Below are 21,234 nucleotides of genomic sequence, written 5' to 3' on the forward strand. Positions count from 1 at the left end.
ATCGGACTTAAAAACTGTGGAGAATTCGGTAGCAATTGCTGACTAAAATTCGTTAGAATTATTGCTGTAAAAAGTAAATACTCAAATGCATGATTCGAATTTTTCATATTGTTTGAAATATATAGGGATATTTAAAATCCACCTGAAAAACGGTATCAATAACTGCCGTACAGACAATCGAAACTTTACGTCAATTTACGATACTATCGGCATAAATTGGGTGTGTCAGAAAGTTATTATCTAAATGCATGGTTCAAATATTACATGTAAATTTCTGTAAAATAGAAAAGTAAAATTTTTTACTTTTCAATAGAGAAATCTTTTTGCAAGAACTCTATGATCTTCTGCAACAGTGTCTGTGATTCTCACTGGGTATATATATATATATATATATATATATATATATATATATATATATCAATTTTAACTTCAGTTTTATTTTATTACTAGAAATCAATGAATGGATTTGACTGCATACACTTATAGAATTTGATATAAGCATTTAAATTTCTAACATTTCCTTTTGTGGGAACTCCTATAAGTTTCTTACATTTATGGCTTTGTGTCTATTATGCATTACAGTGCGTAAGGTGATTGGAATACCCGGAACTGAATCCTCCTTCATATTTGAAGATTTATCAATAGCTTATGTTATGCTAGATGATAAGCATGCGTAAAGATTTTTTTTTTCAGTCAGCAGCTCCATATGTTGACGAACTTTAACTAATTTTTAAATTTGATTAGAATAAAAGTCTGGTCACCTAAACAAATGTGTTAAACCATGCATTTTTTTACCATGTATTGATTTTGGGAAATATTTTTTGGAAAATCCTGCGTAAGTGCAAAAATTTTTTTGTTTAAGATTTTGAAGCACAATTTTTTATTTTAAATTAAGTTAACAATCTCTTTATATTCAACATAAAAACACTGCAATTACACAAATTATTACATTATCTTAAAGCAAAGATGTACAGCTGTCAAATTAATGAAAGTTTTTTAAGTATTGTTTTCAAAATACTGAAGTTTCATTAAAATGCAAATTCTTGCATTATTTTAATTAAAGTCACCATTCCATCAGAAACGCAAAAGCACAAATATATTTGATTAATCTGGTTTTATCTCTAATAAAATCTTTTGTTATTTTATTGTTAGATCACGAGCATGAACAATTTGTATTATATATTGATGAACTTAAACACCACCTGGCAAAGACTTGTAGAAGTTTTTGATTCAGATGACGAGAACAAAACAAGTCAGTTAATCCAATTGTTTACCTGTGGTCGAAATATGTCTACGCTCTTTGATCAAGACAGCGGTGGACCAGCTCGTCATTTTGAAGAATTACGTCAGCAGATGAAGAATGACAGAGAAATTTCTGCAAAGAATGATGATTTTAAATATGTTTACGACAACACTACAAGTAAGCATTTCATAGTTTGTTAATATAATAATAATAATGTACTATATTAATTTAAGTTATTAATATTTTGTAATGATTGCAATTTTATTTTCAGCTGCCAAATGCAACAGCCTGTTTCGAACTTTAGAACAAAATAGACTAACTCGTATGTTATGGAGTCAAATGAAACCATTTGTGAGAGGAAAAATTATTTATTCACCCAACAGCAAAGCTGCTTACAAAATTATAGCCAGAGTAAGTTGTTTTCCTCATTAATTGTACGAATATGTAATTCGTAATTAGAATTTAAGAAATTTTAAACTTTTTACTTTGCAGGTGAATGAAACTTTTTCTCCCCTTGTAAATGCCGTTGAGTTGAGCAACCAGTGGCTTGATACCTGGTCTGTTAAAATATCCGAAGTTCTGAACAAAAGCCATGACCAATTAGCTATTATTGAAGTAATTATGTATTTTACTTTTTTTAACGAAATTGACCTAAACTTAAATGCATTTCTTAAAAATATGAGTCTAAAAGTCAACTGGTAGTAAAGCACTAAAATGAAGCATCACTGGCTGCGGTCAATAAGTGGGTGGGTGAACACTTTGATCAGTTAAACTGTTCTACCGTAAAGTGCTCGACTTCACGTGTCGGTCCTCAGACTACAAAGCAGGGGGAGCCATCCCCTCTGCAAAGGATCAAATCTGCAATGGCAGGTCTTAAGATCATCCTCAGCAATGTTTTCCAGACTGTCGCGAATAGCCCATTGTGCAACTCTAGTGCGACAGAATTAAAGTACCTACCTTAATGTGAAGCAAAATACTTTTTTTTTACTACCAGTTACAAAATTATTGCAGTTTTTAAATGATTTACAATTTGTTGAAACAAAGCTTGCAAAAAAATTATAGGCATAGAGTTTTTTTTTCCAATTATGTTACCTATTAAGTAAGTTTAACTGTGTCAGCAATCAGTATCAATCTCTACTGAATATTTAACATATTATTAAACTGTATTAACAATCAGTATCAATCTCTACTTAAAATTAAACAATCATTCATGATTTAATTTAATCTCTAGTGCATGTTCATAACAATTTTCAAATCCACTTTATTTCTAGGAATTATTGCAGCCCGGTAACTTGCCATTTCAAGATTTGTTGGAGGAGCTGTTGTCTAATGTGACTGTTACTGGAAAAACAAATGAGACCTTGTTGACTGTGATAGAAACCATGAATGAAATAGCCAAAGAAATTCTCTCAAATTCAACTGCATGGTTAAATAAAGTTAACAGTGTGATTGAGGAAGTCAGAGATTACTTAGAGGTAGGTCGAAATTGTTTTCATAAATGAATTTTAAGTTTTAAAGTAAAAGCAAGAAGAAATATTTACTATAAATATTACTAAAAATAAGTTTACTAAAATAAAGTTTAACCTACTCCAACAATTTTAATATGAGAAGTCTACTGAAATATAGTGTTGTAAATATTTTTTACAATACCTATTACGTTTTATTAATTTGTTTTAATTTAACCCACTGGCGGTTTAGCAAATGGGTGAAATTGAGAAAATGTTTCTCCCCAAAAAGGTCACTCTTCTATCCAATAACGTGGGAAAACCGCTTTTGCTGAGCGAAGAAGACTGCAGATTAAAATACGACTTTTTATGTGCAGAACTTTCAGTGGGTTAAATAAGAATCATTCTCATAAAAGCAAACACAATAAAACAATGTGCAGCAAAAATGTAGATATCTTATTTACAGTACAGTACAGAACCCGTTATACGGAAATCGGAAAACCGGAACGAAATTCGACAAATTTTCCCGCCATTTTAAAAAAAAAAAATTTTTTTCCTCATAAGATTTTATGATTTTTCTTTCTTTTTTGAAAGATGTTTATCATACCATCATTTTAGAAATAATCATTACTGTATTACTTCATCGTTTTTTCTTCTTTTTAAGATTATTTCCAAATTTTTTTTTTTTAGTTGGGTTTAACAATAAAAAAACGGCTTTTTGTAGCGATTCAGAAAACCGGAAAAATCAGTTATCCGGAATAGCGGTTCCCTACTGCACTACATTTTCACTGTTCCTTGTTTCATTGGAATTGAAGTCGAAACTGTATTTATTACAATATTTTGTTTTTATGTGAATGACTATTATTTAAAGTGAAAATAGATTAACCAATTGTAGTAGGTTTTGTAAAAAATATATTTATTACGCTACATGTTAGTAGCCTTCTTATATTCAAATTGTTGGGGTAGTAGGTCAAAAGTTATTTTATTACATAGCTTCATTTTATGTTAACATTTATTTTTTGAATAAAAAGCAAATGAATGAATAATATTGTATAAAGAATCTATTGTACAGCATATTAGAATTAATGGGGTTGATCAAAACTGTTTTTTTTTGCCATCAAAGAGTGATCGGAACTTGTACGGCTATCTTGGACTTATGATTGACAGTAAATGCTTTGCGAATTGATATGATTCTATTTACGGTGACTCGGGGGATAAAGTATGAACCGGGTTCGAATCCAGCAATGGCTGGTCAATTCGAATTCCGCGTCCAGCTCACACCAACAACAGTGCTGACATAAAATATCCTCAGTGGTAAACAGATCATGGGTTAGAGTCCCCTTGCTGTCAGGCTAACCATGGGAGGTTTTCCTCCCTATGTAATGCAAAATATGTGTGTGTCAGTTAATGATAAATCCTGATAAATATGTGTGTAAGTTCCAATTTATTAATTAAATATCGCTGAAATAAATTAGTTTCTAATTTTATCGTTATTTTCCTGCAATTTTTAGGAAAACCAAAAAAAAATGACTGAATGAAAAATACAATTTACACACTTCTTATTCCCATAACTCAATGCATAGAATTGGAGTACTTTAATTGCAATGAATTTATTGTTTATGCTGATCTTTATTTTCTACCGTAGAAGGGGAGAAAAGGCATAAATTGTAGGGTTTTTATTTATTTTGAGAGATTGCTTATTTTGAGGCATGATCAATCTATTTGAATGTACCTTCTGATTGGTCACAATATCTTAAGTCGTTCATCAGGGTGCATAGCGTTTGTAAAAAGTACTTAAAGGTGCTTTTTTGGGGATTTCGTTTTTAAAAGCTTTTAAAGGTGCATTTTTCAGGTGGCATTTTTAAAAAGTGCTTTTTTTCCCAATAATTTTTTTTCTTCCCTTCAGTGATATCTGTTGGATCCCATGCATTTCACGAAAAATGGGGAGTTTGCTACGTAATCATTCACGCGGACTTCATGTCGTACCCACATTATGACTTGTGCATGCGCGTACACTTGAAACCGAAACCCGAGTGCTCCAATTCGGATAGAGAATATCAGATCCTTATGAAATGTTTTTCTTTTTAATTTATTTTAATTTTGTTCGTGTTTATTTTATTTTACTTCTAACACTTTTCTTGACGTAGAGGGTAAGGGTACTTTTGTTCTGAGTTCAGGGTCAAGTTGAATTCATTCGGTGATGTGGGAAAGTACTGTTTGTATCAATTTACGCCCGTTTCTTTTTCTTTTTTTTTAACGCTAAAACTGTTTATAAAAAGTTTTTGTTTTTCAATAATATCATTGATTGAATATGAATTTTTTGAGTGCTTGAAAATTTTTGTAAAGTGCTTGAAAAGTTTTTAAAAAGTTCTTATTTTTGATTCAAAGATTTGGCTACGCACCCTGTTGATGTATTGTAATATTTAGGACAAAATTCTGTACTGTTTTTAGTGTTCCAATTGGTCAAAGTGTCTGAAAATGCTACATTGTGCAAAAATTATGCAATAAACCCTGAAAATGGGATGTTCTTAGAAATAGTGGTAACAAAAAGTTGCTAATCACATTCAAAATCAGTTATTCTGACATTAGTTACAATTATTTATTTTCAAACTTTCTCTGCTATGTAGTTTAAATTATTATTGTTAAACCAAATTATAAGTTCGTATAAAGAAAAAAAATTTAAAAAAATTTTTTTTCTTCAAAATGCATAGATTTTTTAAAAAAGTTTTTTAGATTTATATGTTTGAGAAAATAGGCTTTTCTAATGAAAAATTGTTGTGTTTAATAATAATTTAGTCAAAAATTGCTTTGAATATTTTTGAAAACATAATCATATTGAGTATGATATTCTAATAATGTTATTGAAGCTTGTTTTAGTACAGGACAAATGTTTAGTTTTGTTATCGTTTATTCTCAGGCCCAACCCGAGATCCGCTTTCTCTAAAATAAAAGCCTGTCTTAATGCTATGGGTGTTCTAGCAATAATGTCTATGTTAGCGGCAAAGGCCAACAGTTGTACAGAGTTATTAAAAATATTCCCCTTGGTGTTAATGTTGGAATCTCTTATTACTTTTTCTAATGCTAAATTGAAGTTTGCAAAATAGGAATTAGCATCGCTGTAATATTTAATTTTAAATGATTATCATCCATTTAAAAATAATATTTTTCTTTGCAGTGTTTTGAACTGAATCGTTTTGTTGCGCTGAATACAGAGAAGGACATTGTGATGACTGGATTGGATCTTATTAAAGATAACAAACTTTGGGCTGGTGTTGTGTTCAATGATCTGGAAAATCGAGATCAACTGCCTCATTTCATACAGTATAAGATACGAATGGCAGCCAGTAAAGTGGACAGTACGAAGAGAGTCGAGGACAGGTTTGTCATCTAGTGTTTGATTATTTTTTTATTTTAATATGGTTGCATTAATTTCTGTAAATTCAATTTTTAATATAGTGAAAATATAATTTATTACAAAATAGTGATAGATTAAAAAAACTGTAGTGGTATGCAAAACTAAAAAGTAATGGAATTATGATTCAAAAAATTAAGTTAAATCTCATATGTAATAATAAATCCTTTATTAATGAATATTTTAATATTTTCTGACTTTTGGATTGTATTATTACTGTAATGCTTCATGCTCTTTACATGCATAAAAATTTAATTTAATAAAAATGTTATGATTTTTTCTTCATAAATTAATTTAATAAATTAAATACATGTTTTTTGATGCAGTATATTTATATACTCGATGTTTTAAGTAAAATTTTAAAAAAATCAAATATAAATAGCTATTTTGATTTATTGCTCTCAAGACTGCATTGGTGGTATATAAAGTAGCAGCAGTATTGCATTGTTTATTTTCTGTTTGCATTTTTACTAGGTTTTATAAATTTTCATGCTTGAAAGACTAAATGCAATTAATTGATATTTCAAAATTGAATATCGCTTTAGTTCTATTATAATTAACATTTTCATACTTTTTTACCATCACTTTTTTTTATTTGAAAAAAATTGTATTGTAATGTTTTTTTTTCTTTGTTTAGAAACCTGCTTAAAATTAAATTACAAATAATTTTTGCCTGCAGCTTCTGATATAATTTTTTTTGACACAGATTTCATACGCCTGGACCAAGGAGAAGACCAGGGATTGATATGAAGTATATCACATTTGGATTTGCTTATCTACAAGACATGATTGAGCATGCAATCATCAGGGAACAGACAGGAAGAACGCAAGAAACTGGAATTTACTTGCAGCAATTTCCATATCCATGTTACATATTTGATCAGTAAGGCTCCATTAGAAATGCATTTTCCTGATTTTCTAATTTGTAATTCTGATATTCTATTTATACAGTCGAACCGAACCTCGTTAATACGAAATCGGTGGTACTATCATAATTGTTTGTGTTAACCAGTTTTCATCTTATCTGATACATTATGAAATTAATTTATTACAGACTATTAATACATATTATGTACCAAACAAATTATTAAAATTTGTAAAATAAGTTTACAAATTTTAATAATTTTATTTAACATGGTAGGTAGTGTTTTTAAAAAGTGATTTTCGCCATGTATTAGACAAAAACGTGGTTTTCACATTATTCTATTCGGTATTTTCAAAATTCATTCAAATGCAATGCACTTCGGCTTATCATCGGTTCGTAGCGTATCAAAGCGCCAACCATTTTACGTGTTAGATGGAATATTTGTGAGCCTGTATGTGCGTCTACTGAGCTGGTTTCGGTGAGATTATTGCACTCTCGTGTGCAACTCTGCTGCCTTATACAAGATTTTCTCAATTTCAGGCTTCATTTTCCATCCTCTGATATTGAACCGAAAAATCTCTTGATCATTTTATAATGGCTTTTATAATCAAGAAAAGAGTTCTTTGTCTGAAACATGATCATAAGTGTTTCAAAATTATTTTGCATTTTGTTAATGTTTATAGTGCTTAAAAATATTTTTGATTGCTTAAAAAGTGCTTATTTTTTGTTGAAAGATTTGGCTATGCACCCTATTTAACTGTTTTATTTATCTGCTCATCTGTTACTCCTATAAAAGTTGGATGATAGAAATTGCATTTCTCAAAGTAAAAAATTTGTACTTTTTTTCACATGTTTCTTATCTGTGTTGTGTCTAAATCTGTTACTGGTCAGACTTTTAATACATCTCTGACCCCTAGATGAGTTCTTCTTTTGGCTAGCACAACAGATAATACACCAAATGAAGAATTTCATTCAATACCAGCAAATATGAATAATGTGTTAAAGTTATTTCTAACTATGCTCTTGCAAGAAGTTATTTAAATGCGGTTATTCTCGCGAATGAATCACAAATAAAATGTATAAATGCATTTAAAAACATTTTTAAAAAAATTCCTAACTAAAAAATGCAGTAAAAATTAAATAATTTCAAAATAATAAGCAAAACTCTCACAATTTTTTTTTATCTGCCTATAGTTTTGAACCTGCAATCTGTTGAACAAATAGGGAATTTGCCATTGCACCATTATAAGGGCTGCAATCTTTACATTTCTGTTATCCAGCTTAAAACTTTTTTTACGGAGAATGAGAGTAATTAAACCCTCTAATCAGCTTAAAAGTAAATAACATATTCAAATTCAATACCACAGAGTCTTTAAAAAAAGTTTTGTTTGATAGCTAGATTTTATGTTATCATCATCATAGTTGGCCAGACAGCCAAATGTGGGCCAATGCCTTCCTCTGAAGATTTCTCTATAATGACTTCCGATTTATCTTTGATCTCTAATTCTTTTCATTAATTGCAAGAAAATTAAACTCCACTGAATCAGCTCATCTCAACCGGTCCTGGTTTCTTTTTTTAGTGGGTCTAAAAAGCAATATCTTTTTTATTGTATTGTCAGCCCGCATTCGAATCACGTGGGCCATCCAATTCGTTCAATTTATTTTTATGTATTTAATAATATCGGGTTGTTTATAAATCTTATACAGTTCAAAGTTGAATCTCCATCTCCAGTTTTTGTTTTCATTTACACCGCCAAGTATACTCCTCAAAATCTTTATCTCAAGTATTGCAATGCAATTTTGCTCCAGTTTTGTCACTGTCCAAGCTTCAGAAGCATAAGTCAAGAGTTTTGTAAATTTCTAGAAAGAAACCTAGATTTAATGAATATTTTCAGCCCTATTTGCCAGATAGAGTCAGTTTTTTTATTTCAATTTTATGTTACATGTGATGCCATAATAGCTAATACATATTTCGTATCTTTTAAAATATCTTTAATTACTTAAACTTATTTTTTTGAATCATTATTAATCGAATCATATTTAAACTAAATCAATTTGTAAATTTTTTATAAAAAGCGAACATACAATATTTTATTCTTTTCTTATCGATCAGCGAACTTTTTATTTCAATTCTAATGTAGACTCATTAATTCTCTGTCGTGCCTAATCAAAAACAAAAATCTTTTTAAAACTCTATTATTAATTTCTTACCACAAATATGTTTCAGTTACATTGTTATACTAATTCTCACAGTCTTGTTGGCGATTCGCAATCGCCAAAGTAATTTCAAACCTAATATTGATTATGGGGGTTGGCTTAATTTTGTCTATGTTATCTTTCGATAATTCGCCAACCTTGGATCTCTTCTCCATGGTCCTAACTGTCCGTTGGGAACAAATTCTTTGAATTTTAAATATGTGGCGACTGGGCGTCCCAGTCCCAACGATTGAATATCTTATCTCAACTGAAAATTCCGAAGTCAAGCAACACTGACTGCGGTCAGTGTGCAGATGGGTGACCACTTGGATAAGTCTGCGTAGGGACCGAGGATGTGCAGTATTGGTCCTCATTAAACTGTTATACCGTAAAGTGTATGACTTCGCGTTCAGGTCGTCGGGCTACCAAAGCGAGGATTCCACCACCTCTGCAGAGGATCACAATTGTGATGGCATGTCTTCGGATCATCGTCAGGGATGTTTCCGAGACCGTCGCCAATAGCTCATTGTGCAGCTCAAGTGCGCCATAAATGAACTACTGATCAACTGAAAATTCCTGCTAACTAAAATCTCGATGTAAGGGAATGTTTTATCTTGATCCCTTTAAGGGATTTCTTTTCTTTATTATTTTTGAATTATGGCCATTTTCAATAATTAATAAATCAGCTTTTCTTAAACGATTTCATTTATTTAACTGAGAAAATTGCCATTTTATTACATTTTATTGCAAATTAAGATGTATATGTCAATGATGATACTTCAACTACCACTAAAATATTAGTAATGGCGATCAACACCATCATATTATAGTTATTGCAATTTCTTTGTAGGATGTGCTTCAAGATTCTTGTACAAACATAATTGCAGGTTATACAAACACTATTACAGGTTTATTACTTTATTACAGGTTTATCATGGCCCTTTCTCGAACATTTCCATTGTTTATGGTTCTGTCTTGGGTGTACACCAGCTCAATGATTATAAAATCCATTGTTTATGAAAAAGAACGTCGACTGAAAGAGGTTATGAAGGTGATGGGCCTCAATAATGGCGTCCTTTGGCTGGCTTGGTTCATTAAAAGTTTTCTTAGCATGCTGGCCAGCTGCTTTCTTCTCATGCTAGTCCTTGTGGTAAGAAATTTATTTCTTAAAACTAATATTATAACTTTCTTACTTCACATGTATCCTTTATGTAATCAGATAAGTTTGCATTTTAACTATAACAAAACTTTGTTTTTTACTTCAAACTTAGTATAGTTTTTTTATTTTTCAGTTTGGAAAAGTGATGGAGAACAGTGATCCTGGTGTGATATTTGTGTTTCTTTTGTGCTATTCTGTATCCACTATTATGTTATCATTTCTGTTTAGTACACTCTTCTCTAGAGCTAACCTTGCTGCAGCAGCAGGTGGCATGCTCTTCTTTATCATATACATTCCATATCCATTTCTAGTCATGTGGGAGGATCAGATGTCGCTCGGCAAAAAACTAGCCAATGTAAGACTATTTTTTTAATTTCTTGCATTAAGTATGTAATAGGATATATTTTTTCTGTAAATATTCTTTAACCACTTCCCTTACAAATGCGCAAAATCAACATATTTTTTAAAAATTTTATGAATAAATACAAGGAACTAAAACAAAACATAATGTACAAGTAAAGGGCTCGAAAAAACTCAGAAATCTTACCCGTCACCGAGGACAGCTTATCCAACAATATACCTCCTTTGAAGCTAACCCGTAGCTTCTAAATAAATTAAAATATAATTTTCTCTTATTTATTGCAAACATTTATATAAATTGCACAATGAATTAGTTACTAGGATTACATTATACAGTAATAAAAGAAATACTAGGTTACTAATAGTAACCTAGTATTTCTTTTATGAAATAATTTATTTCTTTTATGAAATAATTTAAATGACACAGGTCAATTTATCCCAGGGTGCTGAGTTTTTTTAAATGAATCAAATATGACGTTTACAGAGGTTTCTGCATAGAAATCTGAAAGGGATTTTCCATTTAGGTAGATGTTCTTAATTGCGTTTAACGCTTCTTGTTTAAGACCAGTACATAATGCGTTTTGTTGTAAGTTCATTGCTGAAAAGCTCCTTTCAACCACTGCAGTACTCCCAGACAGAGAAAACATCAATTCCACCATACGCAGTATGTTGCTGTAGTTCTAGATTAGAGGGTAATTTTAGAAGCGAGGCGCCAGACTCTTGTAAGATAACAAAAATTGAAAATGTATCACGAACATTAACGGGAAAATGGCCGTCCGGGCGGACGTTGGATTCGAGAGATTCATTGTCCATGGGGAATTTTGACCGCCGAGGAGTGACGGACGGGCTGTTTTCCAAGCCCTGGTACAAGTTGAAATTTGAATTTTTTTTATGTGTAAGGAACATTTAATTTAAAATCAGTTTAGTATCCCGAGTCATCTCGGGCAAATAAAAAAAAGTTAAATATTAGTCTTTGTATGATAGTTCTTAAAACATGGGACAACACATAGTGATACTTTTCAAACGTCAGTAAAGGAATACATATTTTTTTTTTACTCTTATTGCTATGTAAATTCAGCAACCATCGTATATACAATCGCACAAAACACATGTGCAGTCCAACAGCAAAACTCCCAAATAAAACTTGGCAAATTTCCAATCAGAGCAGATTATGTTGTTTGCTTCCGACCGAGTAAAAACGTGATAAAACGAAATGTACTGACAAATTCTGCTGAGCCCAAGTTTTTTCGGGATGATAAATATTAGCAGAATATACCTACCCGAGTTAACTCTCTGCATAATCAGAGAAGTGGTTAACCCAGTGGTTGGAAGAAGGCTGCTACAAGTAGCAAAACTATTGTAGTTGCTACTTTTTAAAAGAAGAAATGTAGTGGGTAGTGCCATACAGAAAAACAGTAGTTTGTAGCCATTCCTGGCAACTACTTTTAATGTTAATTTAGTCACGAAACACGGCTCTAACACAAAAAAAATTTCTAATCTAATTGGTAAAAAGTGCTTTAGAATAAAAAAAAATTTTCATGTAAACATGAACTTCTTAATATCTCCTCATTTTTCACGAAACCAATTTTTTATTTATTTAAAAGCATTTTGAATATTGGTGAAAATTGAGTTTTCCAATTAAATTTGTGTTCTGAAAGTAGCTAAGTAGTGACTACCTTTTGAAAGTAGTTAGTAGTCGTTACATTTAAGGCAAGTAGATGTAGTAATAAATTAGTTGTAGTTAACTAGAAAGAAAATGTAGTTTTTCCAACTACTGCTTTAACATATATATATTTTTTTTTAAATTTTGAACAAATTTCTTCTGTTTAAAAAAAAACAGTTCTAAATCTTTATAACAGACCACTTCTTTTTATTAAAGCAGGGATCTGTCCAGACATTTTGTGAAAGGTCCGTTTTTCATGAAATTGTGAAAAAATTACTCACATTCTTTCAACCAGGGTCTGCTTTTATGAATTTGTGCAAAAAGGGTCCGTTATTGCAAAAAAAAAAACTTTTTCAAGGAGTTTTTAGATTGTAAATATATACAAGATTATGCTCAACACTGTAAAATTATAATTAAAAAAATTAAATTTTAAAAAATAAACAACAATTGCTGCTTCTAAATTAGAGATGCAACTAACAAATATTTGGTATTTAGACTATACTGCTGAACGCAGAATATTAATTTCGGATGAATAATGGAAGAATTGTCTGCCGAAGACAAAACTTAATTCGTTTATATCCATCTTTCTTGTTTTCTGTTCTGGAAAGGGTTTAATCGATTAACAAAATAATAATGAAGATAAACAAATTTGTGAAGGGTCCGATTAAAAGAAAAATCATTTTGTGAAGGGTCCGTTTTTAAGTTAAAATATTTTGTGAAGGGTCCGTTTTTATGAAAAGATATTTTGTGAGGGATCCGTTAACGGACCCAAATTTCTTCTAAACAGACCCCCGTGAAGGATATATTTTTTTCAGTAAAATATTTTGCAACATAATTTGTGCTATGGGACAAAATAATTTTGTTTTGATTTTTTATTATATACTAACCTTTTTATTTTGAAACTACCATAGCTGCCAACATGGATAGAAAAGAAATCCAGTAGATTTCACGAATTTTATGATAACTGTTCCATAATATTTTTCATATATTGAAGTTTAGGGATTTCTTTTGTCTTCACAAAATACAAAAATTTTATTACATTAATAACTATAAATGGTTTGCAATATTTTTCCTTCATGATTGCCATTAAATGAATTTGAAATGTTTTTTTTTTATTATGTTAACTTTTAATTTAAATAGTATTGGACTAGTAAATCATTATTGATAATTAAAGTTGCGAAAATTTAATTTAAAAAGAGAGTACTGAATAAAAATAAACTGAAATTTTTAGAACAAGGAAAAAGAAAAGCTTTAAACTGATTATTATAAGTTAGGCTCGCATCATTATGCACTAGTAATACTTATTTAAATATTCAAGCAAGCAACAAATTGTGTCAAAATTTTATTCCAATGGGGATTTTTTTCAAAAACTTACTGCATCATAAGGAATTTTCTAAAATGTACAAAAACCAGAAGAATTTTTATTATAGTAGGACTGGGCAATGTTAAGATTTTAGTGTCGCAATGTATCGTCGTCACAATATTTTGATGCATCACAATGTTTCGGTACATTAATGTTTAATGTTTAGTACTGTGTTAATTCGCAATTAGTAAGTTGCATTTTTTTATTATTTCTACATATTTAAAGACAAGGATATCTACAAAATAGTGGTTAAAAAAACATTAACGGTCTTGATTGATTGTAAAAAAATCAATAGGATTTGCACATGCATAATTAAAAGAAAACCCTTCTATAACTAATGGATTTAACGACACTTCCATTTTCAATCACATTTGAATTCATCATGTCACCAAAACTACGAGTCACGATGTAAAAAAGACAGAGAACGATAACTATCATCGCCACAGTTATCACTGCACACTTACGGAGGAATCACTCTTCGTGCAAGCTTGCAGACATCTATATACTATTGGGAACAATGCTCAACATCGCACATGTAGACATCTATGTCAACTATGCATCAAGAAATATCGTACGCATCTCAGTAAATCACAATTTCCGATGCTTAAAAACTGCCAATCTAAACATCAGATCGGTGATGATTGCATGGAATCGATATTTTCCGATGCATTGTTTTATTGTCCGGTCCTAACCAGTAGACGAAGAGAAAATGGCAAAATCCGTAGTCTACTGGTAAATCCAGTAGAGTTGGCAGCTATGCACTACAAAGCCTAATTGTTTTGCATTATTTATGTATAGTTATATATTGGAAGTGATCATTTCAATTTGTGATTTTAGAGTCTGTCTTCCAATGTTGCTTTTGGGTTCGGTTGCAGTTACATCAGCCATTATGAAGAAGAAGGTGTTGGGGCTCAGTGGTCCAATATCCACGAAAGTCCCATTCCTGGTGATGATTACAGTATGTTACAGGTCATGATAATGCTACTCTTTGATGGTTTTATTTATGGAGTCCTCACATGGTACATAGAAGCTGTGTGGCCTGGTAATTTCATCCTTTTTAAATTAATACTCTGACCTAAATTAATTATTGTGTTTAACAACATGTATGTCTATAGAAACCCAAATTTTTTAAAAAATCCTGCCCTGCAATATAAAATAGAGGTTATGATTCCAAAATCAACTTTAGCATACCATCTAAAGTCACTTCTGGTGAAAAGAATAGCCTTACACCTATCGAAATAGTTTTTGTGGTTGAAAGTATGAACTCTGACATGTATGTGAATTTTCTGGACAATGCATCTCTCCCAGAGCCGTGATTTCTCATGGTATAGAGCGTTCACTTTCCAATGAGGTGAACAGGTTTCGAATCCCAGCGATGGCTGGTCGATACGAATTCCTCATTCGGCTTGCACCGACCACAGTGCTGACATAAAATATCCCCAGTGGTAGACAAATCACGGTTTTAGAGTCCCCTTGCAGTCAGGCTAACAGTGAGAATTTCATTGTTTTCCTCTCCATATAATGCAAATATGGTTTAGTTCCATCAAAAAGTCCTCCACGAAGGCCAAATTTCTCCCAATACATTATCCAGGAGTTCCGTTGTCTTCTGGATTGGGTTCAAAATTACAAGGCTACAGAGTTGGCTACAGTACATAGATAGAGAAACAATGTGAGGTTCCACAGAGTTGATAAAAAATTTTGGGTGGTAATTGTAAGAACTGGAAGGAGCTGTTACTATGCAAATCATTGAATAGATTCTATATTAATTCCTTAAGAGAATCAATTGGTTAATGAAATTGTAATTTTTCAGGTCAGTATGGCGTTCCAAAATCATGGTATTTCTTTGTCACTAAATCTTACTGGTGTGGTACAGAACTGAAAGAAGCACCGGTGACAGATATAGAAGCAAGATCCAACTTTAGTAAGTTTGTATAAAAAATAGTCTTTGTTTTAGAAGAACATATGAATGTTATTTTATTAACTAATTATTAAAAAAAACATGATGTGTAATGCTTTTAAAAAGTGCTTATTTTCGGTTTCTAAAAGCCATTAAAGTGCTTTTTTCATTGGGTGTTTTTAAAAAGTGCTTAATTTTCCCTTTTCGAAAATTAGATTTTTTTCTCTACTATGTCGATTTTCGCCACATATTATGCAAAAGCCTGCTTTTCACATTGTTCTACTCAATGCTATTCACTATTCATTGAACCACTATCTATTTCGGTGCACCGTTGGTCCATGGCATATAAAAATGCCAATCATTTTGCATGTTTGATGAAATATTTATGAGCCCGCATGTGCATATACTGAGCTGGGTTTGGTGAAATTAGTGCACTCTCGCGTGCAACTCTGCTGCATTTTGCAAGATATTCTCAATTTCAGCCCTCTGAAATTGAACCAAAAAATCTCTTAATAATTTTGTAATGGATAGTATAATCAAGAAAAGGGTTCTTTGTCAGAAACTAGTTGTTTCATCATGATCATGTTTGCATTTTGTTATGATATATAATGCTTAAAAATATTTTTTGCATGCTTAAAAAGTACTTAAAGGTGCTTGTTTTTTGTTGAAATATTTGGCTACGCACCCTGAAAAAGAAGTCTATTTTCTGTTATTTTCATTTTTTATAAATTAAAGTAGGGGTGCACAACCTTTTTGAGTGAAGGGCCACTTGCACAGCAGGTTGGCTAACGAAGGGCCGCACATGTATTTAGACATGTTAATGACAAATGTAGTAATGTTTATTTAAACATTAGCATTCCATTTTTTTTATCAATAAACTTAGTAATATCAATAACTCAGTAGTGTTGCATTATTAGAATTCATTCAAAAATAAAAAAAACTTATACTTTCTTTTTTACAAAAAAAAATTTGCTATTTTTATCATATGAACAATAGATTTATCAAAATAAATAAACATTGAAGAAAAGAAATGGTTTTTTTTTCATCATATCATGCAATATGAAAATTTATTTTAGAATTAAATTCTAATAAATAAAAAAAAAACTGCAATGCCCACAGAATGAAAGTAGGAAAAGGTTTAGTCATATTTAAGTATTATAAATTCAAATTAAATATTTTAATTGAAGAAAAGTTATAGGCTTTAAACAAAGGCCTAAAATAAAAACAAAACTGTGATAAAAAATTCAGTGTGAAATAAAATTCAATGCTTATTTTGTAATGTACTTTATTATTTTATTTTATTAATTATTAGATTTTTTATATCATAAACATTTTCCTTTTTTTTATCGAAAAAGATCACTTAAGCAACAAAAAAATTGAAATCTAAACTACAAACAGTGAGCAGTTTAAAAATTCACATTTTCCGCCATTTTATGAATTTCTCAAGTTGAAATAACATTGCATTTAAATTAAGGAGGGATGTAACGAGTATTTGGCCTTTCTGTGAAAAATTCAGTTGGTTGAATGATCAGTCAAATATTCGGCAGAATATTTTTTAAAAATGTATTTTTTGAAGTTTTTTTTATTTTTGAATTTTTATAAATATTATTTATTTTTTTTTAATTATAATTAGACAAGTCAATTTCGTCATTTTTTCGATACTTTGAGAATTGAGAAGGATTTTTTTCCATTTTTTGCTGCTTTTATTATAACCCAGCATTTTAACAGAACGTCTCATACTATTAATTTATTATCACTCTTTCCCTGTACTGTAATATAAATAACCAGTAACATAGAAAAGTGTGATTTTTAGTGTTAAAGTTTTGTTTCAGGAACTAAGAAAAATTTCTTTTTTTAGGCATTTTCATTATTACTCAGCATTTTTTTTAAAAATAAAGTTTATTTTATGGCAATTTTTTTTCTTCTAAAATTATGGCAATGAGAAAAATTTAAATTGAGATTTTCGGCTTAAGTTTTTCATTTTAAAAATTAAGAACGTTTTTTCTATCTTTTTATTTTCTTTAAATAAAATAAAAAATTCTTTTTTTAGACGTTTTTATTATAACGCAGTAATTTTTAATAGCATTTCTGATGACTTAATTCTTTTTTCTTGGCTTTTTCTCGTAATTGAAAAACTGAAATGTTCAGCTTTAAAATTTTTTTCAAAAATTAAGATTGATTTTTATGTTCTCTGTTTCGCTTTTCGACATTTTCAAAAACGTTCTTGATTGACGTTCGTCTTGATTGACAAAAACGTTCTTTTTAGAGTTAATTTATGAATAAGTTTTTTCAGGAAATATTATTCTGAGCATTAAAATTTTAGTTTCAGTGTTACTATGCTACTAAAAGATTTTGCTATTTGGCCCCAAGTGTACGGCATTCGGTCGATTTTTTCTTGTTCTTTTTTTTGCCGAATATTTGGTTTTTGACCAAATTACAATTCATTACCACATTCGACCAAATCATATTCGTTGCGGAAATAAAAACGAAGGAAAAATAACTAGGATTTACAATAAAACTGTACCGAAATACCGTATCAAAAAGTGATTCTTTAATTGCGCGATTAACAATAATAAAAATTTGGGATTTTCGAAATCACGTAGAAAAGCGGAAATAACTGTTTAAAAAAAATCATTTATATTTACTATAAAATCGGCTTAAAGAAAGCGCGTTAAACGTACATTTACTAAAGAATCTGTTAAAATTGATTGTGTCAAAACGTGATGACTTAAAAGTGCGATTAAAAATTGCCATTTTTAAAAAAAATTTTTATTGTGTTTTGAAGTTCTCGCGGGCCGCACTTCAGTAGTCGAAGGGCCGCATTTGGCCTGCGGGCCGCAGGTTGTGCACCCCTAAATTAAAGGATCTATTATTTCTTTACGTCAAAACTTTAAAGTTTTAACTTTTAATAATCAACATGTCTTTATTAAATTCTGATTGGTGATCTTTACAGTAAATTTTGCAGTATAAATTCTGTTGATATTTTACACAGATAGTTGCTCTGTGAATGTGTAGAAAAGTCATGAACATAAAAACCTGTCAAGTTTACGAACTCTCTAAGTTTAACTCAAAACATTTTTGTAAAATTTAAATACTCTGAGGATTATGAATTACGAATTAACAAAAACTTTCGACTCAATAATTTATAATTGTCCGAAATTGTGTTTGGATGGAATTATCTTGAGTTGAACGAGTTTTATAATTGCTTGCAAAAGGGTTTCTGCGTATTTCTAGAAATATGCTGAATCATGCTGAAAGTTAAATTTGCATTGAGAAATCTAAATATTTACAATTGGTTCATCTGACTAAACTTTCCAGAACATGACTGCCTTCAATATGTGAAAGTCAGTATGTTAGAATCTCCATGCTGTCAGGCTAACTGTGGGAGGTTTTCCTCTCCATGTAATACAAATGCAGGCTACTTCCATCAAAAAGTCCTCCACAAAGGCAAATTTCTCCCAATACTTGAACCAGTAGTTCCCTTATCTTCTGGATTGAGTTCAAAATTACAAGGCTACGTAGTTGAACATTAGTAGTCGCAAACCCAAAAATTTTGTCAGCTACTATTATAAAATAAAATATGTGAAAGCCAAAAAAAGGGATATTTGATTTTGCTATTGTCAAAGCAACGCTATAATTATTTATTACATTTAAAATGTATCCGTCCGACTATTAAGATTGCATCTTAGTGCATGGAAATTTTATCATTAGATTAAAAGCTGTCCACTACATCTTTTATAGATTTTTTATTTATTTTTTACAAGTGATGTGAAAATTTTCATAAAAACATTCAAGAAGCCTTGACTTTAAATTTTGTCCACACCTTTTATTTTTCTTCTGTCTGTAATTTAATGATTCGATATTCTACCATATTTTATTTTTTTGAAAAAAGTAGCTAGTAATTTCTTTTACTTCTAGGTGGTAATGTAGATTTTGAACAAGAACCAAATGATCTGAAACTGGGTGTGTCCATTCATCATTTGACCAAAATATATTCCAACAAGAAGCTGGCAGTGGATGATCTTAGTGTGAATTTCTACGAAGGTCAGATCACATCATTTTTGGGACACAATGGAGCAGGAAAGACAACAACCATGTAAGTTGAAGTCACTAGTCTTTTTTTACCAACGCCTTTATATTGCAATATACTAATTTACAAATTTCATACTCAAGGTTTTAAAATGTATAATTCATTCACTACTGAGTGTTTAATTTGTATTTATATTGCCATATGTTAACATGGTGTGTAGCGTTTTAATAAAGTGCTTAATTTTCCTTCTTTGAAAATGAAATTTTTTTCTTTATCGTGTAGATTTTTGCCATGCATTATGCAAAAGTGTGCTTCTCACATTGTTGGGCGTTTTCACAATTCTCTTAACAATAATCTATTTTGGCTTACCGTCGGTCCGTAGCGTATGAAAGCGCCAACCATTTTACTTGTTTGATGTAATACTTGTGACTCAGCATGTAGGTCTACAAAGCTGGGTTCAATGAGATAATTGCACTCTCCTGTGCAACTCTGCTGCATTTTGCAAGATATTCTCAATTTCAGGCTTCATTATAATCAAGAATCAATACAATCAAGAAGATAATATAATCAAGAAAAGAGTTCTTTGTCAGAAACTAGTTATGTTATCCTGATCATGTAAAGTCTGACAATTATTTTGCATTTTGTTAAATTATATAGTACTTAAAAATATTTTTTGAGTGCTTAAAAAGTTCTTAAAAGATGCTTATTTTCTGTTGTAAGATTTGGCTGCGCAACTTAATTAATTTACAAATTTCATACTGAAAGCTTTAAAATATGTAATCATTCACAACTGAGTGTTTAATTTGTTTAATAGCTGATGAAAGGAATATTGACGTTTAAAATGGAATAATTATGCTGTTGTGTGTATTTTAAAGCTATCCATCATAAAAAATATGATGAACAGTTGAAAGTAGTATGTTATAAAATAACTAGAAAGATATATAATAGTTACTGAAGCTTAAAAAAATGCTTTCATTAAATTATTAATTTTATTTAATTGGAGCTATTGTTTGCTTTAAGATCAATATTGACTGGGATGTTTCCTGCTACGACTGGAACTGCTAAGATTTATGGCAATGATATTCGAACAGACATGGATTGTATTCGACGAAGTTTAGGAACATGCCCTCAGCATAATGTTCTATTTGAGGAGTAAGTCCTTTTTTCTTTATTTTATACAAACTTAACTGTTTTATAGGGGTTGACTCTATCTATTTGGTAACTGAAGGGATATCAAGTGAAAACTCTGGATTTTTCCAGATCAGATTTTTCTCAGATACTTCAGAATTTTCTCCACTGCCAGATTTAAGTAAAAAAACTTGATTAATAATTATTAACTTATACCATTTGAACTGAAGAACTGCACAAAATTATAGTTCTACCCTATTTGTTGGTTTAGAATGTTTTGGACTTCTGAATAATATTAAAAAAGAAAAAAAATTGCTGGATAAAATTTTGTTTTGAAATTTTCTAAGGGCAAATTGTATCACATTATCAAATTGCGGGCTACTTATTAGCTATTTTTGTAAGTATAAATAAAATCTATAATATGATAGATCTGAGTCAATCTTTTTCGACTATTTATTTTTAAAACTATTTTT

At 30.4% G+C, this 21,234-nt stretch overlaps 1 protein-coding gene across 8 annotated transcripts in view; it reads left to right on the top strand.

Annotated features, from left to right (window-relative positions):
- The window catches only part of LOC107448522 (phospholipid-transporting ATPase ABCA1), a 196,382-nt gene that overhangs the window by 126,194 nt on the left and 48,954 nt on the right, over positions 1-21,234 (top strand). For all 8 annotated transcript variants that reach the window (XM_087164612.1, XM_087164615.1, XM_087164618.1 and 5 more), the window contains 12 exons: positions 1,153-1,420; positions 1,515-1,654; positions 1,736-1,858; positions 2,515-2,718; positions 5,864-6,066; positions 6,807-6,983; positions 10,089-10,311; positions 10,454-10,675; positions 14,544-14,748; positions 15,517-15,627; positions 19,522-19,699; positions 20,654-20,785. In XM_087164612.1, coding sequence (XP_087020738.1) covers positions 1,153-1,420; positions 1,515-1,654; positions 1,736-1,858; positions 2,515-2,718; positions 5,864-6,066; positions 6,807-6,983; positions 10,089-10,311; positions 10,454-10,675; positions 14,544-14,748; positions 15,517-15,627; positions 19,522-19,699; positions 20,654-20,785 — 2,186 coding nt within the window. The remainder of the gene's footprint in view (positions 1-1,152; positions 1,421-1,514; positions 1,655-1,735; positions 1,859-2,514; positions 2,719-5,863; positions 6,067-6,806; positions 6,984-10,088; positions 10,312-10,453; positions 10,676-14,543; positions 14,749-15,516; positions 15,628-19,521; positions 19,700-20,653; positions 20,786-21,234) is intronic.

The sequence above is a fragment of the Parasteatoda tepidariorum genome, chromosome 5 (assembly GCF_982258835.1).
Source record: "Parasteatoda tepidariorum strain Cologne lab strain chromosome 5, Ptep-v5.0, whole genome shotgun sequence".
NCBI lineage: Eukaryota > Metazoa > Arthropoda > Arachnida > Araneae > Theridiidae > Parasteatoda > Parasteatoda tepidariorum.